This window comes from Polypterus senegalus, chromosome 4 (assembly GCF_016835505.1).
Source record: "Polypterus senegalus isolate Bchr_013 chromosome 4, ASM1683550v1, whole genome shotgun sequence".
Classification (NCBI taxonomy): domain Eukaryota; kingdom Metazoa; phylum Chordata; class Cladistia; order Polypteriformes; family Polypteridae; genus Polypterus; species Polypterus senegalus.
In genome coordinates this window covers 236,929,274-236,949,349 of record NC_053157.1, presented here as the reverse complement: position 1 = coordinate 236,949,349, position 20,076 = coordinate 236,929,274, and the positions used below count along the sequence as shown (strand labels likewise).

General features: G+C 43.1%; 1 protein-coding gene across 1 annotated transcript; it reads left to right on the top strand.

Annotated features, from left to right (window-relative positions):
• Positions 1 to 6,081: 6,081 nt before the first annotated feature.
• LOC120528222 (zinc finger protein 260-like) lies at positions 6,082 to 19,357 on the top strand. The gene is made up of 4 exons (XM_039752328.1): positions 6,082 to 6,221; positions 10,355 to 10,879; positions 15,617 to 17,793; positions 18,299 to 19,357. Exons 2-3 carry the CDS (start codon positions 10,447 to 10,449, stop codon positions 17,260 to 17,262), a joined length of 2,079 nt encoding a protein of 692 aa, XP_039608262.1. The 5' UTR covers positions 6,082 to 6,221; positions 10,355 to 10,446; the 3' UTR covers positions 17,263 to 17,793; positions 18,299 to 19,357.
• The last annotated feature ends 719 nt before the right edge of the window (positions 19,358 to 20,076 follow it).

Below are 20,076 nucleotides of genomic sequence, written 5' to 3'. Positions count from 1 at the left end.
CGGCTATACAGCCAAAAAGAACGCGGACACGGACACCGCGCTGGGCTTTTATTATATAGATAATCATGAAAATATAAAATAAAGCACGTAGTATACATTTTAAAATATACAGATTAAAAGAACTTACCTAGAATTCCACAAAATGAAGATATTGTCACAAAAAATGTTTCAATAGTCTATAAACACTTCACTAAAGTATTGAACCTACTGAACTCAAAAGGCGAGAATCAAATGATCGTGTACGCAATCCTAAAATGGGAATCTTTTCTAGTAACATTAACACGTGTTTCATATTATCAAAGTAACACGAATATAACCGAACGTCGGGATATCAATAGGTCTGTTCGTTTGTCTGTTCCAGTCTGCACTTTATTTATGCAGGAACAAACCAGAGCTTCGTAGCATAAGGCACGTCCATATTTGCCATAGCAATCAGTGAACGTAAGAACTATATTTTGGTGCAATCTACTGTAGTAAATACAAACGAACAGACCCAATGAGCCGAACGCGTTGATCTTAACCAATACATTTTTATGTTTGTTTATTAGTCATATGCGTAGAATTTCTCCTGATTTTCGGTTCAGTGTTTTTAGAATAGTGTCAATTTAATTTTGCTAACAATTTGAATGTAGGCCCCTCTTGCTCTTGAGGCCCTAAGCTGAAGCCTAGTTAGCCTATAGGAAAATCCGGCCCTGCTAGTGAGGGGGATATTGATATTGTCCAGATGTATATTAAAATCCCCCAAAAGAATTATATTTGGAGTAAATGGAGATAAATGGGTAAGAAAAGTAGCAAGATTGTTCAGAAAATCATTGTTTGATTTGGGAGGACAGTAGACAGTTGCAATGATGTTAGGAACTGGCCCAGACAAGTGACACGCAGTTGATTTAAATGAGCTAAGAGCAGGAGCAGGCAGAACTTTCCACTTCTCGTGATAAATTATCACGACTCCTCCACCACGGCCAGAGGCGCGGGGTTGACAGGAGTGAACAAACCCCGGGTGTGGGGGGTGAATTCATTGGCATGTCTCGGTTAAAGAGAGAAAGTCAAACTTACGGTCAATGAGGAGATCCTGAATGAGATGTCCCTTGCTCGTGAGTGAGCGGATGTTCAGTAGACCGACGCTGGCAATGTTGCTGTCACATTTGACAGTGGTGCTAGTCGACCGAGCGATGATGGCCAACACGCTGTGGTCAGCATTCCTATCAGTGTTACGTGGAGGATGCATAAAATCAGACCAGAAAGAGTTAATTCATTTCGAGGCGTCCATTCGGAATCTCATAATTTGGGGTCCGCCAGTCTGATCACAGACAAGGTGCGTAGGACGCTTAGCCGCGTATACCACCAGACTGTCAGTACCAAAAATTTGTTGTAGAAATCACTGTTGCCATAACCTTCATTTTCCACCAGTAGATGGCAGTGTTTCAACCGATTCGTGTAAAACGCCTTTGGCCGCCCTTCTGTATCGGCTCGCTCGTTGACGCCTCGTTTTGTTTTCTTTGGTTGGGCATCGCAGCTCGAGTTTGCACTTGCAGGCAACGGCAGAACTTTCCACTTCTCGTGATAAATTATCACGACGACTCCACCACGGCCAGAGGCACGGGGTTGACAAGAGTGAACAAACCCCGGGTGTGGGGGGTGAATTCATTGCCATGTCTCGGTTAAAGAGAGAAAGTCAAACTTACGGTCAATGAGGAGATCCTGAATGAGATGTCCCTTGCTCGTGAATGAGCGGATGTTCAGTGGACCGACGCTGGCAATGTTGCTGTCACATTTGACAGTGGTGTTAGTCGACCGAGCGATGTTGGCCAACACGCTGTGGTCAGCATTCCTATCGGTGTTACGTGGAGGGTGCATAAAATCAGACCAGAAAGAGTTAATTCCTTTCGAGGCGTTGTGACACCCCGTGTAGTGGGAATTAAAATCACCAGCCTACACTCTAGGTGTCTAGTATGTGGGACCGAGCGTGACCAGGATGATGGTGTAAGACAGGGAGACACAAAAAGGGTTGGGTTTTTTGAAAAATAAAGTGAGGTTTTATTTACAGGTGCACTTAAAGAAAATAATCAAAAAAAATAATGTCCTGCGGGATTTATATATATTAATACACAGTCCAATACCGCAAAGGACACTCAAAAGCAGTAATTAAATGGAGCCCAAAATGACTATATACAGCATTTACAGTGCTGCTTGAAAGTCCCAAAAGAAAAAGTAAAATACACACAAACTAGTGAAATCCAAATATATACACAAAAACAAAATGTGAAGCTGTCTTCCTCCACAGTGATCCAAGTCCTCCAAACAGTGTATAATACAGGATTCACCCAAAAATATTCAAAAACATAGAAAAAGTGTATATACAAAAATAAACAGTGCACCACTAACCACAACCCAATAAATACCTCCACCCAAAGTTAATCCAGAGATATTTATATGAAATTTTTTTTTTTACAAAAACAATGCACAAGCCGAAATGCTGTTCTACCCGGTACATTTCTCTAAGAAGATCTATTCAGAAAGAACGCCCTCTAGATGCCACGATTCCCTTTTGTATTCGGCGCCCCTACGCTGACCAATTAAACAGCCGTACGTCATCCCTCCCGAGGTACGCGATGACGTGAACGCGTTTGCGAAAAGCGGCGTCTACTATCCCACATAATTACTATAAAAATCGAGCAGCCGGCGCGCGCCGCATAGCTGTGCCAGCTTTTTAGACACGGACTACATTTCTGCCATAAAGTGAAAGTAAGCACTTTCCCATTTTTTCTCCTTCCCCTGAGCTACAGCCCAGACAACTACGAACACGGGATCCCCATGCAAACCCGGGTTAAATAATATTAAGGCGCTTCACACTTTCTTTTGCTATTTTAGAGTTATGATGTCGCGGGAGGCACACGCAGTGCGTGGAGGACCGACAATGCCATCCCGGCCGGTCAATGACAAGGCTGTCTCTCCAATCTACATAAGACCTGCCGTGACACTCCTCAAAAGACGCTAATATCGTCAGCGAAGACGTCTGACTGCACTATATAATTGAAAAAAAAAAGGCAAATTTCCTTTCTTTATACCTTTTTTCCTCATACAAAAGCCTCCCTCTTTACCCAGCAGAGGACGCTTAATTAATTTTATTTACTTACTGGTAATGCCAGTAGGGCATATTACCACAGGCGTCCATTCGGAATCTCCGGCGGGACCCATGATGGGTGTATCTCCGACGAGGGAGAAGTATGACGTCCGGGTCGAAATACAGCACAGACTGCAGCAGACGCAGTCGAAGAAGCTCAGCAGCTGATTACTGGAGGAGGTCAGTCGCAGGATGGATAGCGAGCGACAGAAAACTCCAGACAAACAATAGCCAGGTGAATATCCAACCAGTCCACATTGTAGGCGAGGCCACAGGCAGCTCAGGTGTCCAGAGAACAGACTGGTAAGTTTCAAACGAAACGGGGTTTAAGCTGAGGCTAAATGCATACACAGCATATGCAGCCACACAGAGATGGCAGCAAGAATGGCAAAAAAAAAAAAATACCATCAAAATCACCAGTCATAGCAAAACTCAATAGTCTAGTTACCGGCGAGCAGCGACGACCAGTCCCGCCAGCGTCCACTCAAACCAGAAGTCAATGGATATCAGCATGTACTTGGGGGTCCACATTAATTACAGGTTGGACTGGAACTATAAAAGAATGGGCAAAGCAGGCGTTTTCTACTTAGGCAACTGCATTCCTTTAATGTGGGATGTCACAACCTTCACATCTTCTACAGGTCTGTGACGGCCAGTGTGGTGTACTGGGCTGGTGACATCACTTCAAGAGAGGACCACCGAATCAACATGCTAAGTAAATGGGACACACTCTGGACCCCCTGGAGGTGGTAGTGGAGGACAGAACGAAGAAAAAACTGAGTGCCATTATGAACAGCACTACACATACTGTGTGTGACACAACAGCACTGAGGACTTCCAGCAAATGAAACATTCAGCAGAAGTGTGTCAAGAAACAACACTGGGGGTCCTTTGATAGCAAACTTCACTGGGAATGGGACTGACAACTAAGAAGTTTTCTTTTTTTATTAAAACTTCTTCCTTTTCAGCCATTCTGGTGTGTGTTCTGTCTGAAGAGTATGTGTATATATTTATTAATAGATCTGTATATGCATTTATTTATTGGAAGAGCATCTGTCAATCTAATCCTGCCAAGTGCAGTAAACTGTCTATCTATCATATAGTGCCTTTCATACTATCTATCTATCTATCTATCTATCTATCTACCTACCTACCTACCTACCTACCTACCTACCTACCAACCAATCAATCTATCTAATTCTGCCAGCTACTCGAAATGATCTATCTATATAGTATCTTACAAATCTATCTATCGATCTATCTATCAACCTACCTAACTACCAATCTATCTATCTAATTCTGCCAACTACTCAAAATGATCTATCTATATAGTATCTTTCAAATCTATCTATCAATCTATCAACCTACCTAACTACCAATCTATCTATCGAATTCTGCCAACTACTCAAGATTATCTTTCTATGTATATAGTGCCTTTCATATCTATCTATCTATCTATCTATTATATAGTGCCTTTCATATCTATCTAGTATATAGTGCCTTTCATATCTATCTATCTATCTATCTATATATCTATCTATTATATAGTGCCTTTCATATCTATCTATCTATCTATTATATAGTGCCTTTCATATCTATCTAATTCTGCCAACTACTCGAAATTATCTATCTATCTATATAGTGCCTTTCATATCTATCTATCTATCTATCTATCTATCTATCTATCTATTATATAGTGCCTTTCATATCTATCTAATTCTGCCAACTACTCGAAATTATCTATCTATCTATATAGTGCCTTTCATATCTATCTATCTATCTATCTATCTATCTATCTATCTGTAGTGCCTTTCATATCTATCTATCTATCTATCTATCTATATAGTGCCTTTCATATCTATCTAAGCATCTAAACCAATATGTGTTTCTTTTTGTTTAATTTCAGTTTCTGTAACGTCCTTTTCTTTTGAAATATACAAATAAGAGTATCATTTAAATTTGAAGCAAAATCAAAGCAATCCAGAAGAAAAACGTTAACAGGATGAATTGTATGTTTCAATCTAAAAGATACCTCTTTGTATTTAATTCATGGCGTCCCAGTACTGTATTTCTTTGCTAACGGCCTTATTTTATTGCAGTCAGGTGTCATCAAACCCAGCTTTCCCTCTGAACACTGCGACAGATGCCGGTGACTGGCATGAAACGTTCCTAATACGTCTACTATTACATGTGGAATTCCTCACATCAATTCCATCTAACAGAAGGGCTGACATGAACCTTGTGCCATCTGCTGAGGAGACCCTCTGATGACCGACCACCCCAGTTGCCTTTAGTGGAGCAGATTCTCTTGTACCTCTAAACTCGTAAGCTGAGACTGTGACACGGCACGTATTCATAGTCTTCATAGCTCAGCAGTTTTCCTTCTTTGTTAATAAGCCATTTCACTAATAAATGCTTATTTTCCAATACATTTTTTAATATTGATTTGTTCTTGAATTTTATATTCTCATTATTCCATAGGGTGTATCTATCTAGTGAGACCTTAGGCTTATTGATTAATGTCCAAAGTAGAAGAACCTGCTTATGAAAATTAGACAGTTTTAGTAGAGTTTTTTAAAAGTTACTTTTAAGAAAAAATGTCAAACCTATCTAAAGATTAATTCGGTAAATGTGTGTTTTATTATTAAGGAAATGTTGCAGCCATTTCATCTTGAATGAAGCTTTGGCCGTTTTCAAATCAAGAACACCCTTATTTTGCGAACCTCACATGCGATGTCTTTCTTTCATAGGGAGGTTTGTTTCTGCATTTACAACTAAATAATTTGGGGTCCGCCAGTCTGATCACAGACAAGGTTTGTAGGACGCTTAGCCGCGTATACCACCAGACTGTGAGTACCAAAAATTTGCTGTAGAAATCACTGTTGCCATAACCTTCATTTTCCACCAGTAGATGGCAGTGTTTCAACCGATTCGTGTAAAACGCCTTTGGCCGCCCTTCTGTATCGGCTCGCTCGTTGATGCCTCGTTTTGTTTTCTTTGGTTGGGCATCGCAGCTCGAGTTTGTATTGCTGAGGGACAAAAGCGACAAGAAAAAGAGAAGAGAATTAGACAGACGTGGAGACGGAGTGCCGTGCAGGTACGGAAAATGTCGAAGAGACGAAAAGACACGGGCAATGGCGGGGCGGGTTATGAGAGAGAAGCGCTCGTCTGTGGAGGTCCTTCAGTCCTATTTACAAAACTTGCGTACTCCCTGAAATGTGAATGCGTCACCCCCGGTGTGCTCGCCGCACCTTCTCACTTTACCGTCCGCGTTCACGCGCGCTGAGGCACAGACTGCACTGTAAGCCGCTCGCTCGTGCGGTTCAGTCCGGTCTGAGTAAAGCGGGCGGCGGAATTCACGAAAATCCGAGGGTCGCTCAAGCGTGTACAGAACTGTAAAGCCGAGGGTCTTGCGAGCCTTCGTTTCCAGTAGCAATAGTAAAGGAGTACGCAGGCACTTCAGTCAGAGAGCCGCAACACGTGAGAATTTTTTTTTTTAATTTTATTTTTAAGACTAGACTGGCAAACATTTCTCCATTCAAACGGCATAGCCCAATACATGACGTCACTTCCATCCTGGGCCAGTCACTGACCTTCAGTGCCGATGATCATCTGACAGAAGCTTTAAACACCGAGGGTGTTCCGCTCCAGCTGTTGGGCGCAGGGGCTGCAGGTTTTCCTTCGAACTCTTTTCTTGATCGGTGACCCGTTTTTGTTGCTAGTTAATTTCTTTTTAGTTGACTTGCTTTTCAAGACTATGATCCTTTAATTGTGTGAACCCCCTTCTTAAGTAGCATCCAAACAGTAAACCAGTCGACACGTGACCAGCAACTCCCGTCCATCATATTGTCGTGTTTGTTAGTGCGGCGAAAAATTATAGATATTTTTGAAGCAGATTAGGCAGCACAGGGCACCGTCAGCACCCATGAAGCCACTTGGAGTCTCAGGACATTTGACAGAATCAAGTTTTATTACGTGATGCACACACGGCCGCAGTTCAAATGAATCGAGCCTCGAGCATTCCGTGAGCTTCAGATTTATTACAATGCTTATCACAAAATAACCCCCTTACACCCCTGCTTTACAGAATCTATTTATATAATTCGCTAAGGCAAGACAACCATGGAAAGCACGCCGGAAGGGGCGTGGACTCACTGAGCAGCCGACAAGTAAGACACCTATAGCGCACGCAGGAAGGAGCCACGCCCACCAACTCCTGGCACCTCCGAGCCACGTTGACTGTTCATAGAGGCATGCTTCTCGCAGAGGTGAATCGCCATAGGCAGCGTGTAAAACGGTTTGCGAGCGAGGGGTATCCCATGGGATCCTCAAAACAATCCTTTACAACTGAGGTTAAAACACAATGAAGTGGGCAGTCTTTACAAACCGAGTTTTTGGATACGACGCACGACCGCGTGCAAAATAGCAAAATGTTTTACTGTGTTGGTTCGTTCCGTGCATTGTGATAAATCAGCAAGAAAAGCAACATTATAACATTACCGATTTTTCAAATGTTAATTTTCTCCCTGTGCTTAAAAATCATAAAAAAAAACCGGCCTGATTATGCGGCGTATGGTACACCACGGGTTGGCTCGTTGTCTAATAATGATAACCTCGCTCAGCACCTTTTCTCATAAAAATATCCTGCCGTCATAAACTTTCTCATAACAATTTACCCTTTGCTCTCTGTTTCTTCATTCAAATCCCTTGGGCTTGAAGGATGCGGAGGTGAGCGTCACTTAATCACTCCTCCCTAATCGTGAGCTGTTAAAGATTGAGGGCCTTTGGTTCATCAGTTCTCACCACACTACTCTGGACTCTGTAGAACTCACCATAACTTACTTTGCTACAAACTATTTATTTTTACTTTGAGATCTGAAACCAAATATTTCAGGCTACAACACTAAATGACTAATCTTAAGTTGCTTGAAAGAGAAAATTTACGTTGAATGAACAACATCAATGTTATACTTTTTTCAGTGTACCTCAGCTTCAGTAACCTACCAGGGGCTAAGATCTGCTCCACTCATGAGATGTTCCTGCCGGACGTGTCAATCCATCTTGAGGTTGCTTCCCCTGAAAGGGCTTCACTTCAGAATACCTTTGCAAAAGCAACTCCAGACAGGCTTTTCACTCTTGGATGGCTCCCTTTGAAGGGGCTGCAAAGTCGAACAGAAGATGAGAGTTGGCTTGGGTTATGGCAGGCCGTTTTAAAATTGCTGCCTCTGAAAGACCTTAGCCTGGATGAACAATGCTTCAGTATGAGCACTCATCCGATCATTGCTAAATGTCTGGAAACGACAAAACAACTTTGGTGGGGCAATTCTCAAACTTCATTTCAAGCCTTGTGCACCTTTATTTGCAGATACACCAGGAGTACATGTTAGATACTTGAAAACACGCAGACCTCTGGTCCTGTCATGAAGGTGGTTCATAAAGAGCAGATCAGCTTCCATTCACCAAGTGGAGCCCATGTGTGTCACGATCTGTTATATAGTGCCTTTTATTATCTATCTATCTATCTATCTATCTATCTATCTATCTATCTATCTATCTATCTATCTATCTATCTATCTATCTATCTATCTGTTATATAGTGCCTCTTATTATCTGGATAGATATGAAAGGCACTATATAATAGATAATAAGAGGCACTATATAACAGATAGATATAAAAGGCACTATATAACAATCTATCATATAGTGCCTTTTATATCTATCTGTCATATAGTGCCTATTATCTATCTGTCATATAGTGCCTTTCATATCTATCTATCTATCTATCTATCTATCTATCTATCTATCTATCTATCTATCTATCTATCTATCTATCTATCTATCTCTCAATGTCGACAAGACAAAAGAGATAATTGTGGACTTCAGAAAGTCACATCCTGCCCACATCCCACTCAGCATCAATGGTTTAGATGTGGAGATTGTTAGGAGAACCAAGTTCCTCGGTGTGCTCATAACTGAGGAACTTACGTGGACACAAAAACACCTCATCACTAATCAAGAAAGCCCAGCAGAGATGACACTTTCTGAGGCAGCTGAAGTGAGCAAGTCTTCCCCTTTCCATCCTCACCAAGTTCTACAGAAGGCACCACTGAGAGTGTCCTGACCAGCTGCACCACTGTCTCGTATGGCAACTGCGACATATCCGACCACAAGGGCCTGTAAAGGATAGTGAAGACCGCAGGACTCCTTACACCCCTCACATGGACTTTTCACACTTCTGCCATCCAAGAGAAGATACTGCAGCATCAGAGCCAGATCTGCGAGGCTGCAGGAGAGTTTTTACCCCCAAGCTGTCAGACTCCTTAACACCAGGCTGCCCCCTGGGACCTTTCACACGGCCTCAACCACCACCTCTAAAAACAGAACTTTTATACATGAAAACCACTGTCCTGCAAAGATGAGTGTGCAGGCAGAGAAGAACTGAAGATCTCATACTGACCTTTAAGGATTTGGACACTCTTGATATCCTTCTGCTGTGAAACATTCTGACCTGTCATTGTTTACACACGTCTTCAATTATTATCATACACTGATAATGTCTGTATTATCTAGATCTATTATTTATTTATTTATTATATTACATATTTTACACATCAATGTTGCTGCTACATCTTTGTCCTATCTTTGCACAATGTCTTGTCTTGTTTGTGTTTTAATTTTTAAATTTTAATTTTATTATTAATTTACTATTTGCACATCATGTTGTTACACTGTGGACCCTGAGCTTCGCAATTTCGTCTATCTGTATACTTGTATATGGTTGAGATGACAATCAAGTTCACTTTGACTTTGATATAGTGCCTTATCTATCTATCTATCTATCTATCTATCTATCTATCTATCTATCAATCATATAGTGCTCTATCTATCTATCTATCTATCTATCTATCTATCTATCTATCTATCTATCTATCTATCTATCTATCTATCTATCTATCTATCTAATTCCTGCCTACAATACTAAAATTAAATTCTGTCTCTCTGCTTCGTTAACCAACCCTTTCCCGTTCTTCACTTTTTCTCTTTTAGCTGGACTTTATCTCCATATCAAATTGTTTTATGCTTCAGATTTGTTGGAAGCTGCTTAGGCTAACATGGAGGGTTTAGAGTTTTTCAAATCTCTCTTGGTAAATAAAGGAGATTAACTCTGAAATGAGTTCATGGTCTTTATGCCAGCTATATGTATTAAATGTATGCGTTTTATTTCCACAGAAGACCTCCTCCTTCCCCGTTCCCACAGCCCTGCTTTGAGGTGACTTATGGCTGTCCACTTGAGAAGGGATCAGTAGAGAGGAGATGAGCAGATGCTTAGGAGACAGAAGAGTTTCACACAGAGCATGGCTTTGGCCAAAGACGATCACGTGGATGAAAGACTGGCCTGCATTAAGCAAGAGGACTGTGAGTGGGGTGCACCAAAGGGTTTGTGTGTGAAGGTGGAGGAATGTGAGAGAAGAATTTCAGCGTTTAAAGAGGAGGAGGAGGAGGAGTGCAAGAGGGAGACCGTCGACATTAAAGTTGAGCATTCAGGAAACTTCCCGGTTAGTCTTGAACTACAAACGTGTGAAACTGGGAATATTTTCAAGGAAGAAGAGTCTCATTCCAGTTGGCTCACTGATACAGGACAACTGCAGAATTCCTTGGAAATGAAATCCGAGTTTCCTCAATTTAAAGAGAAAGTCACTGAAGGAAATGGGAGCGAAGCAGAAGAGCAGCTGCCGTCTGGGAGTGCCGGGATCAGTAAGTCATGTACAGTTAAATGTAAAAGATTACCACAGAGATTCTTTCAGTATTTTTTTAGTAGTAAAGAGCGGTGCAGGAGGAGGTGAAGGGAATTAGGATCTCTTAAGAGGAATTAAAATCTATAGACTGTGCAATTATGAACGCTGTAAACATGCATTTGAGGAAAGTCAGTACTTGTGAAGACGTCAATAACCTCCATTATTAACAGGGACTACTAAGGAGGTACTGAGTGCTTTGGAAAATGTAGAGAGAGAAGTGTTGCTATGATTTAATTGGCTGAAATCAAACATCATATTTATTAAAGAGTTAACTGTGGGTTTTAGTAAGCACACTGTGACCAGTAGGGGGCATTGCAGTACCCCAAACACAACCACACTACACAAGCCCTGGAGTGAAATAAACCAGGATTATTAGCAAAGTACCTTACAGTGAGGTTTTTCTACGTTGGTTCTTCACCAATATTGTCTTCTCTGCTCTCTTTCTCTCTCATTCTTTCACTCCTCCCAGGAACATGTTATCCTGCTCCACTCCTGACTCCGATTCACCAGGATGAGGCCGAGTGGCTTCCTTTATCTAAGACCCACAAGCACTTCCAGCTTTAGGGTATCGCCTGATGGAAGCTCTTCGGGGTCAAGTGGAAGTCCCCAGCAGTAGGAATCACAGACCCTCACAGCACCCTGAACCAAACATGGCTGCCCCATGGGATTACAGTTCCCTTGTGGGTGTGCATACAGGTAGTGACAGGGATGCTGCCACCTAATGTATCTTACGTAGCCCCGACCAGTTGCCTCACCTGGTTCTTCTATCACACTGGCCTCCTGCCCCTCGATTTGCTCCTGCTGGGACACCAGTACACCCAAACTGGCATCTTCTGCCAGGGGAACACCCCTGTCTTTCCTTCAGAGCCTCCAATTGGCTGGACTCCCATCCAGGTAAGGATCCTTGTCCCGTCCCGGATGGGATTCGGACTCAGGTGTGTCATCCTTTATAACATACAGAAAGTCTATTTTTAGGAACTCCCCGCACACTGAAGGCCTGGAAAATGTCAAATATTAACCCATTACATCAAAAGGGTGACCGGGCAGAGCAGAGTAACTACGGGCCAGTAAGCTTCACGTGCAAATTAATGGAAGGAATTGTTAAGGATAAGAATTAGCAGCACATGGCAAGAGCAGATGTTTGACTGGACACTCCAACGGAGAGTTTGTGTTTCACTAACATGTTGGAATTCCATGAGGAAGCAACAAAGATCTAAAGTACTTTATGAAAATCCAGCCTTTAAGAAGGCTAACGGGGTTATATGTTAACATATAAACTGCTTGAAAAAAAATGGAAGGACCACTTTGAAAACACCTCAGATCTCAATGGGGAAAAACAAATCCTGCTGTCTCTCTCTGCTGCTAGGGACTGATATGGCGATGTGTGAGGAACGAAAGGATGGAAATGAAAATAATCAGCCGACAGAGAGAGGGGGCTGACTTCAAAGACACCCCGAAAATCAAAGGGAAAAATGATGGGGCAGGCAGGCAGGCAGGCGAGTCCATTTTATTGACATTTCATTGCAGCAACTCCAAATCGTACTCAGTAGTTTGTATGCCAAATTCCACCCACCGGTCCTCGTCCTAATGAGACGACGGATGGTGTCCTGGGGGGATCTCCTTCCAGATGTGGACCAGGACATCACTGAGCTCCTGGACAGTCTTAGGCGTAGGATGGACCGAAACATAATGTCCCACCAAGAGGTGTTCTGTTGGATTGAGGTCAGGTGAGTGGTACCAGTCAATGGTATCAATTCCTTCATCCTCTCGCAAACACATGAGGCCGGGCATTGTTGTGCACCAGGAGGAACCAACATAGGGTCTGACAATGGGTGGTCCAATGATTTCATCCCGATACCTAATGGCAGTCAAGGTGCCGCTGTCTAGCCTGTAGAGGTCTGTGTGTCCCTCCATGGATATGCCTCCCTCCCCAGACTGACCATCACTGACCGCCCACCACACCGGTCATGCTGAGCGATGTCACAGGCAGCATAACATCCTCCTCGGCTTCTCCAGACCCTTTCTCGTCTGTCACATGTGCCCGCCAGTGGAGGACCTGCCAATTCTGGTATTCTATGGCAAATGTCAATCGAGCTCCACGGTGCCCGCTAGAGGACGTCTTGCCCTCAGGCCACCCTCTGATTTCTGATTGTTTGGTCAGAGACATTCATACCAGTGGCCAGCCTGCCTGCCTGCTGGAGGTCAATTTTGTAGGCTCTGCCAGTGCTCATCCTGTTCCTCCTCACACAAAGGAGCAAATAGTGGTGGGTCCTGCTGATGGGTTAAGAACCTTCTACGAGGGGCCCTGTCCAGCTCTCCTGGAGTAACTGCCTGTCTCCTGGAATCTTCTCCTTGCCATTCAGACTGTGCTGGGAGACACAACAGACCTTCTGGCAATGCCACGTATCGATGTGCCTGCCATCCTAGAGAAGTTGGACTACCTGTGCCACCAAACTCTGTAGGGTCCAGGTATGGCCTCATGCTACCAGTAGTGACACTGGCCGTAGACAAAGTGAAATGAGTGACAAAACAGATGAGGAGGGAAAAATGGCAGTGCCCCCCCTCCACCTGAGCAGTTTATATCTGATAAGTGGACTACGAGCCGAGGGAGGTTATGCAAACGGGGAGTAACTTACAACATGACTGAATTGTTTCAGATTATGAAGGAAATGAGCAGAGTAGATCCCAGCTGTTACTTTAAAGCAGCTTCTTCAACAAGACCACCTTGGATGCATTTGGGATCTTGTTTGCGGGAAGGTTCAGCACAAATGCTGCAAAGCTATTCTTCATACAGAGAGTCACACAAAGACACGTTACCAGGTAGTGTAGTGGAGAGAAGAACTTTAGGGGCCTTCGTATCCCGACTTGACAATCTAGGTGGAAAAGATGGACGAGTTTGGTGAGCTGAATGGTCCGTTCCAATATTCTGAGAAATGGAAGAGCCGGTGAAGGTGGATGAGTCTGCATAACTGCTGTACTTCATCGGCTCCATTCATTTTGCCTTTCGTCACTTTGGGTCGTCGGTATGCTTTAGAAGTGAGGTAGCCATCATCCTGACAGTGGACGGCAGTCCTCTTTAGGGTACATTGGCACACACACATCCACATTCGGTCGCACCAGACGCTGAGTGACACAGCAGACACATCTTTGGCATATGAGAGGAGCAGATAAGGAGAGATCATGAAACTCCCCAACACACAGTGAACTGAGGAGTGAGGTGGCGTCCCCAACCATTGTGCCCTCTGTTACTTTTAATTTTACACACAGCGGGTCCTCGGGTTACAACTCAGTTCTGTTCCTAAAACCCGAATTTTGGTGTAAGTTGAAACACACCCTAGCCTAAGTCACTTACCTATCTTAACACATTTGCAAAATCATAATCTAATATATAAAGCAGAGTCTATGTATGTATGTATGTATGTATGTATGTTTGTCCGCCATACAAATCTGCAGCGGGCGTCCGATTGTCACCAAACTGGGCATGGGGCTTCTTTGTGACCAGGAAGAGGTCATTTGGTATGTTTGGTTGGGAAAAATGTTTGTGGTGAACCGCAGGGCACCTTTTCACCAACGCAAAGTTTACCACAGGTCCCCGTACTTACAAGATGGCCGCACGTTGCAAGAGACGTTAGTGGCGGCGCCATCTAGCGGCAGCTTTGGTCTCTGTACATCCCTCTTCACCCAATGTTTCTTTAAATTGCCAAGACATTGCAGAAGTGTCCAAATATAAGAAAGCCGACTGCTTTCATCGCGTGAAGGGGATTTAAAACATGAACGACCACCTGCGCGTGACTGGCGTTCCATATTCGTGGTGGTATTTGCTCGCTTTCCGACTCACAGTAAGATTTCAGTCTTGGTCTTTCTGACTGACTGGTGCTATTTGTTTGTTTTCTGACATTTTGTAAATAATGTTCATAATACCATGTGACACATGATAATTGTCCTTCTTTTTGCTAATATACTCATGACACCAAAAAAAAAAAAAGACATGGCATTAGAAAGTCCACTTCTGATGCCACAAAAAAGTGTATTTCATGGCCGTCTCAACCTTGCACAAGACGTCAAGATGTTTTCATACCAAGTATCCCGCTGATTCTGAATAATTTACCCTTTGATTTCAAACAGCTAGACTTTCCCGTTCATTTGGATTTGGCTATGTGAATTCATAAGGCTCAAGGGCAATCACTGCAAGTTAAAGGCATCACTTTGGAAAATCCATTGTTTTCACACAGACAAGTCTACATAGCATGCTCTAGAGTGGGCCATCCTCACAATCTGTTCATTTTCGGAACCCCAAGATAAAACAAAAAAGTGTATCCAAAGCCTCTAAAATGACCACTTATATTATGCATTACAATAAAATGTCAATCAGAAAAATGTTTGTTCGATTTCTATGTTCTGTTTCTTTCATTTGGGAAATTCACCGGCTACAGATTCCCGGGCAACGCCGGGTACTCCTGCTAGTCTAGAACATAAAAACACAACTAAGCCACAGAAAAAGGAAAAGGACATGAATATACTGTACTGTAGTAACAGAAAAAATGAGTGTAAAAAAAAAATCCTTACCTTTATTCCTTCTCATGTCTCAATCTTTTTAAGTTTTTATGGAAGTGAGCGTTGTAAACTCTAAATGTTGTAGACCCGAGGACCCCCTGTATTTAAAATCATTGACCTTAACTGTTTGTTATTATTGCAGAATTGCTGAAGGACAGCGGCATCTCACTGTCTTCATGTGCTCAGACCTCTCTTCAGTGCCAACACAAACAGAAACAAGACCAGGAGAAGATGAAGAAATCAACAAGAGGATCAGAGAATTGGACAACAGCCTCTTTGCCATGTGCTTCTCTAACTGCTGTCAGACACACACAGGCAGAAGCCCTCAACACTGAACAACGAAAAGTGCATTCCACAGACGGAGAGGCTTTGAATATGGGTCCAGAGTGGAAAACGCCCTTCAAAAACACTTCCGACTGTAAAGACCTTAAGTCAGTTCATACGACACCAAAGTCGCATTCATGTTCTGAATGTGGTAAACTCTTTTCAAGCAGCAACAGTCTTCAGAAACACAAAAGAATTCACAGTGGAGAGAAGCCTCATTGCTGCTTGGAATGTGGGAAACGATTCTTACAAAGAATTCACCTTCAGCAACACAGTAGAATACACACTGGAGAGAAACCTTATTGCTGTCCTGAATGTGGTAAACGATTCTCAAACAGCAGTGGCCTTCATAGTCATAAACTAATTCACACTGGCGAGAAACGTTTTCACTGTTCTGAATGTGGCAAGCATTTGTCAGGCAGAGGGAGACTTAACATCCACATGAGAATTCACACCGGAGAGAAACCTCATTGCTGTTCTCAGTGTGACAAACGATTCTCACTATTAAGCAGTCTTCAGCTCCACACAAGAATCCATACCGGGGAAAAACCTTATTGTTGTTCAGAATGTGGCAAACAGTTTTCTGCCAGTTGCAGTCTCAGGAGGCATACAAGAATCCACACTGGAGAAAAGCCATATAGCTGTTTTGAATGTGGCAAACGATTCTCTGAAAACAGCACTCTCCAGAAGCATGCACGGATCCATACTGGAGAGAAGCCATTTTCTTGTTCTGAATGTGACAAAAGATTCACCCATAACAGCACACTTCGGAATCACCTAAGAATTCACACTGGAGAGAAACCTCATGGCTGTTCTGAATGTGGCAAACGATTTTCATATAATAGCAGTCTTCAGAACCATGTAAAAATTCACACTGGAGAAAAATCTCACTGCTGTTCTGAATGTGGTAAAAGGTTTTTACAAATATTCCAACTTCAGCGACACATGAGGATTCACAATGAAGAGAAACTCTCTTGCCCCGAATGTGGCAAACAGTTCTCAAACAACAGTGCCTTTCATAGTCATATTAGAATTCACACTGGTGAGAAACCTCTTAGTTGTTCTGAATGTGGCAAACGTTTATCAGACAGCAGCAGTCTTAATAGACATATGAGAATTCATACTGGAGAGAATCCCCACTCTTGTCCAGAATGTGGGAAACAATTCTCACACATAAGCAGCCTTCAGAGGCACACGAGAATCCACACTGGGGAAAAACCTTATTGCTGTTCTGAATGTGGCAAACGATTCTCTGACAGTTACAGTCTCCAAAGGCATTTGAGGATTCACACCGGAGAAAAGCCCTATGGCTGTGCTGAATGTGGCAAAAGATTTTCACAAATAAGTAGCCTACAGAGCCACACAAAAATCCATACTGGAGTGAAACCTCATTGCTGCTCTGAATGTGGCAAACGTTTCTCCTGTAGCAGATACCTTCAGAAACATATAAAAAGTCACACTTAAGTAAAGCTAGATTGTTGTTCTGAATATTAAAGACATTCTCACAATGAAGTACTCCACAGTCACAGAAGGAGTGACGATGTCATACTATGTGAAGTTCCAGCTGCTATTTGATATTAATAATTTATCATCAACTAGCTTTCATTTTTCACTCTGTGTTCTTTCTTCAATAGACTATTAAGTGAGCGCACACCTCAAGTTTAGATGATGCTCAGGAGTTGGAAGAGATATGTAAAAAAGACAACATTTTGGGCTAACAAATACCTTGTTATGAATAAAAACAAGCTAACATGCATTCCACAGTAAGAACCTCATTCACCAGTCAAATGGTTCTGCTAATTCTTGGATGAAGGATCTGGAGATGTCGCACCCATTGAAAGAGCCTTGAATTCGGTGGAGGATTTTTTACCATCAAGCCACCTGATTGCAAACTCGAGTTAAAGATGAAGTACCAGTTAGGTTATCCATCACAAGAGAGAAAAAGGAAACAGAATTTTGGAATGGCCCCAATGAGATGTTGTGCCAGAACCTTAAGTGAGTATGAAATGCTCGAAAATGCAGGAATGGGGGATTTTGGGGCACTGCAGGGCCAGAGATTGAGCAATATGAACAAGAAACATCAGAGTGTGGGTAAAACTGAGAGAACTGTGGGGAACTGGGTTTTGCATCCAAGGGGGGCAATTACTTTTTCACATTATGATTTTCTCTAATAAATGAAGAATTAATAATGTATGCTATTTGTTCCTGCCATGTTCTTTTTATTTGATCATAGGGTGTGAATGAAGATCTACAACAATGTAATTCAAATAATCTGTGATAGCATAAAAATAATCCGATTGGGGCAAATGCTTTTTCACCAGCCTGCGTATGTATGTCGGGTGTATTGTTATGGGGGCAACCATCGGTCATATGTTTAAAAAAAATACATAAAGAACAAGAGTTTTGTACTCACAGGCCAGTGCCACTCTTCTTCTTTTTGTCTAAAACATCTGATGGTGCCATCTCTGACCAAGTCTCTTCCTCTTCTTTTTGTCTACAGACTACTTGATCCTAATCAGTCAGGATTCAAGAAGGGCCATCCCAACGTGATGGCTGTACTACTTACAGTGGTTAACACCTAAGTGGCAGGCCAGAGCCACCAGCATGTCATCTGTGACCATCTCTCCTCCTCCTTCGATGTGGTCCACCACAAGATCCACTCCACCTTGTTACCCTCTCAGACCTTGGCAGCACTGGCACTACCCCTAGCTGATTTGATCCCTACGTCTTGGGCAGATCCTACCATGTGTCCTGGCATGGACAGATGTCAATGGTGCACCAGCAAGCATGGGGGTGTTCAACGAATCGGTGCTGGGCCCTCCTCCTCTTCTCACTGTACATCTTCTCAGCAGACCTAATCATCCTGTCCCATGGCTTCTCCTACCAGTGCTCTGTTGAAGATAAGCAGTTGTAGCTGTTGATACCTTCAGAGGACCACACAGTATCATCTTCAGATCTCTGCAGGTCTCACTGATAATGCATCCTGGATGAAGGAACACCATTTGCAGCTCAACCTGGCATTGTTGGACCTTCTTCTCTCATTGATTTGTAACCTGGATGAAGGAACATCATCTGCAGGTCACCCTGGCATTGTTGGACCTTCTTGTCTCATTGATTTGTAACCTGGATGAAGGAACACCATCTGCAGCTGAACTTGGCATAGCTTGACCTTCTTGTCTCATTGATTTTGTATCCTGGATGAAGGAACACCATCTCTAGCTCAACCTGTCAAAGACAAGCCATCTTGTCTCACTGATATTGCAACCTAGATGATGCAGCACCATCTCCAGTTCAACCTCTCAAAGATGGACCTTTTGGTCTCATTGATTTTACAACCTGGATGATGGAACACTATCTCCAGCTCAACCTGGCATAGATGGACTTTCTTGTCCTCCCAGCTCATCCAGCTATTCATCGTCCCATCTCTGTTCAGCTTGTCTTAGTGTCATTTACACCTGCCAAGTCAACCCAACCTTTGGGTGGTAATCGATGACCATCTTGTCCTCCGGGGACCATCTCCTGGTCTTACCGATTCTTTGTATGCCACTGTTGTTCAAACTTTCTTTTTTGTTTGTTTCCTTGCAACCCACTCTTTCTCTTCTTAGTGTCATCTAGACCCAGTCCCCACCTTGGACAATCGCTACTGATGGTCAAACGGGGGAGAGGGGCGTTGGTCCCCCCCTTTGAGAATCACTGATGACATCCTTACAACAGCATCAAACCATCATGAGACACTCTGCAAACCATATGCGTCCCTTTCATATTGGATACAATGGTGACTCCCGTCTCAGTGTGACACAAAAACTGGCAACTCGGGACCCAACATGGGCCACGTGCTGTAGTTTAAGAAACTATGCTGTATGCAATATCCACAAGATCAGACCATTTCTGACAGAGTATGCACCGCAGCTTCTGGTCCAGGCTTTGGTCTTGTGACACCTGGACAACTGCAATTCTCTGCTGGCAGGAGCACCAAGTTGTGCCACCAGGCCACTGCAGGTAAATCAAAATGCAGAGCTTTTATGGAGACCCTTGTGGGGTCCTGTGCTCCTTCTTGACCAAGCGGGTCTGCTGATGAATGATGTCTGGAGATGCCACCTCAGCCTGGCATCAAATCTCAGTCCAGACTCTCTTCCTGTGTAGCTTCTGGCTGGTGGAACGCGCAGCTGGTCACCCTCCCTTTGAACTTAGGACTCCCTTGATGGGTTCTGGAAACCTCTGACGATCCTCTTGTTTTATGGAGTTTCTGCCTCACTGATATTCGCTGTTCAGTTTTGT

What these genes read in the sequence shown, in the direction of transcription:
- LOC120528222 (XM_039752328.1), top strand. Translation starts at nt 10,447, where the DNA reads ATGCTTAGGAGACAGAAGAGTTTCACACAGAGCATGGCTTTGGCCAAA. An exon ending in GTCTGGGAGTGCCGGGATCA is followed by an intron (nt 10,880 to 15,616) that starts GTAAGTCATGTA and finishes TTATTATTGCAG; the next exon opens with AATTGCTGAAGGACAGCGGC.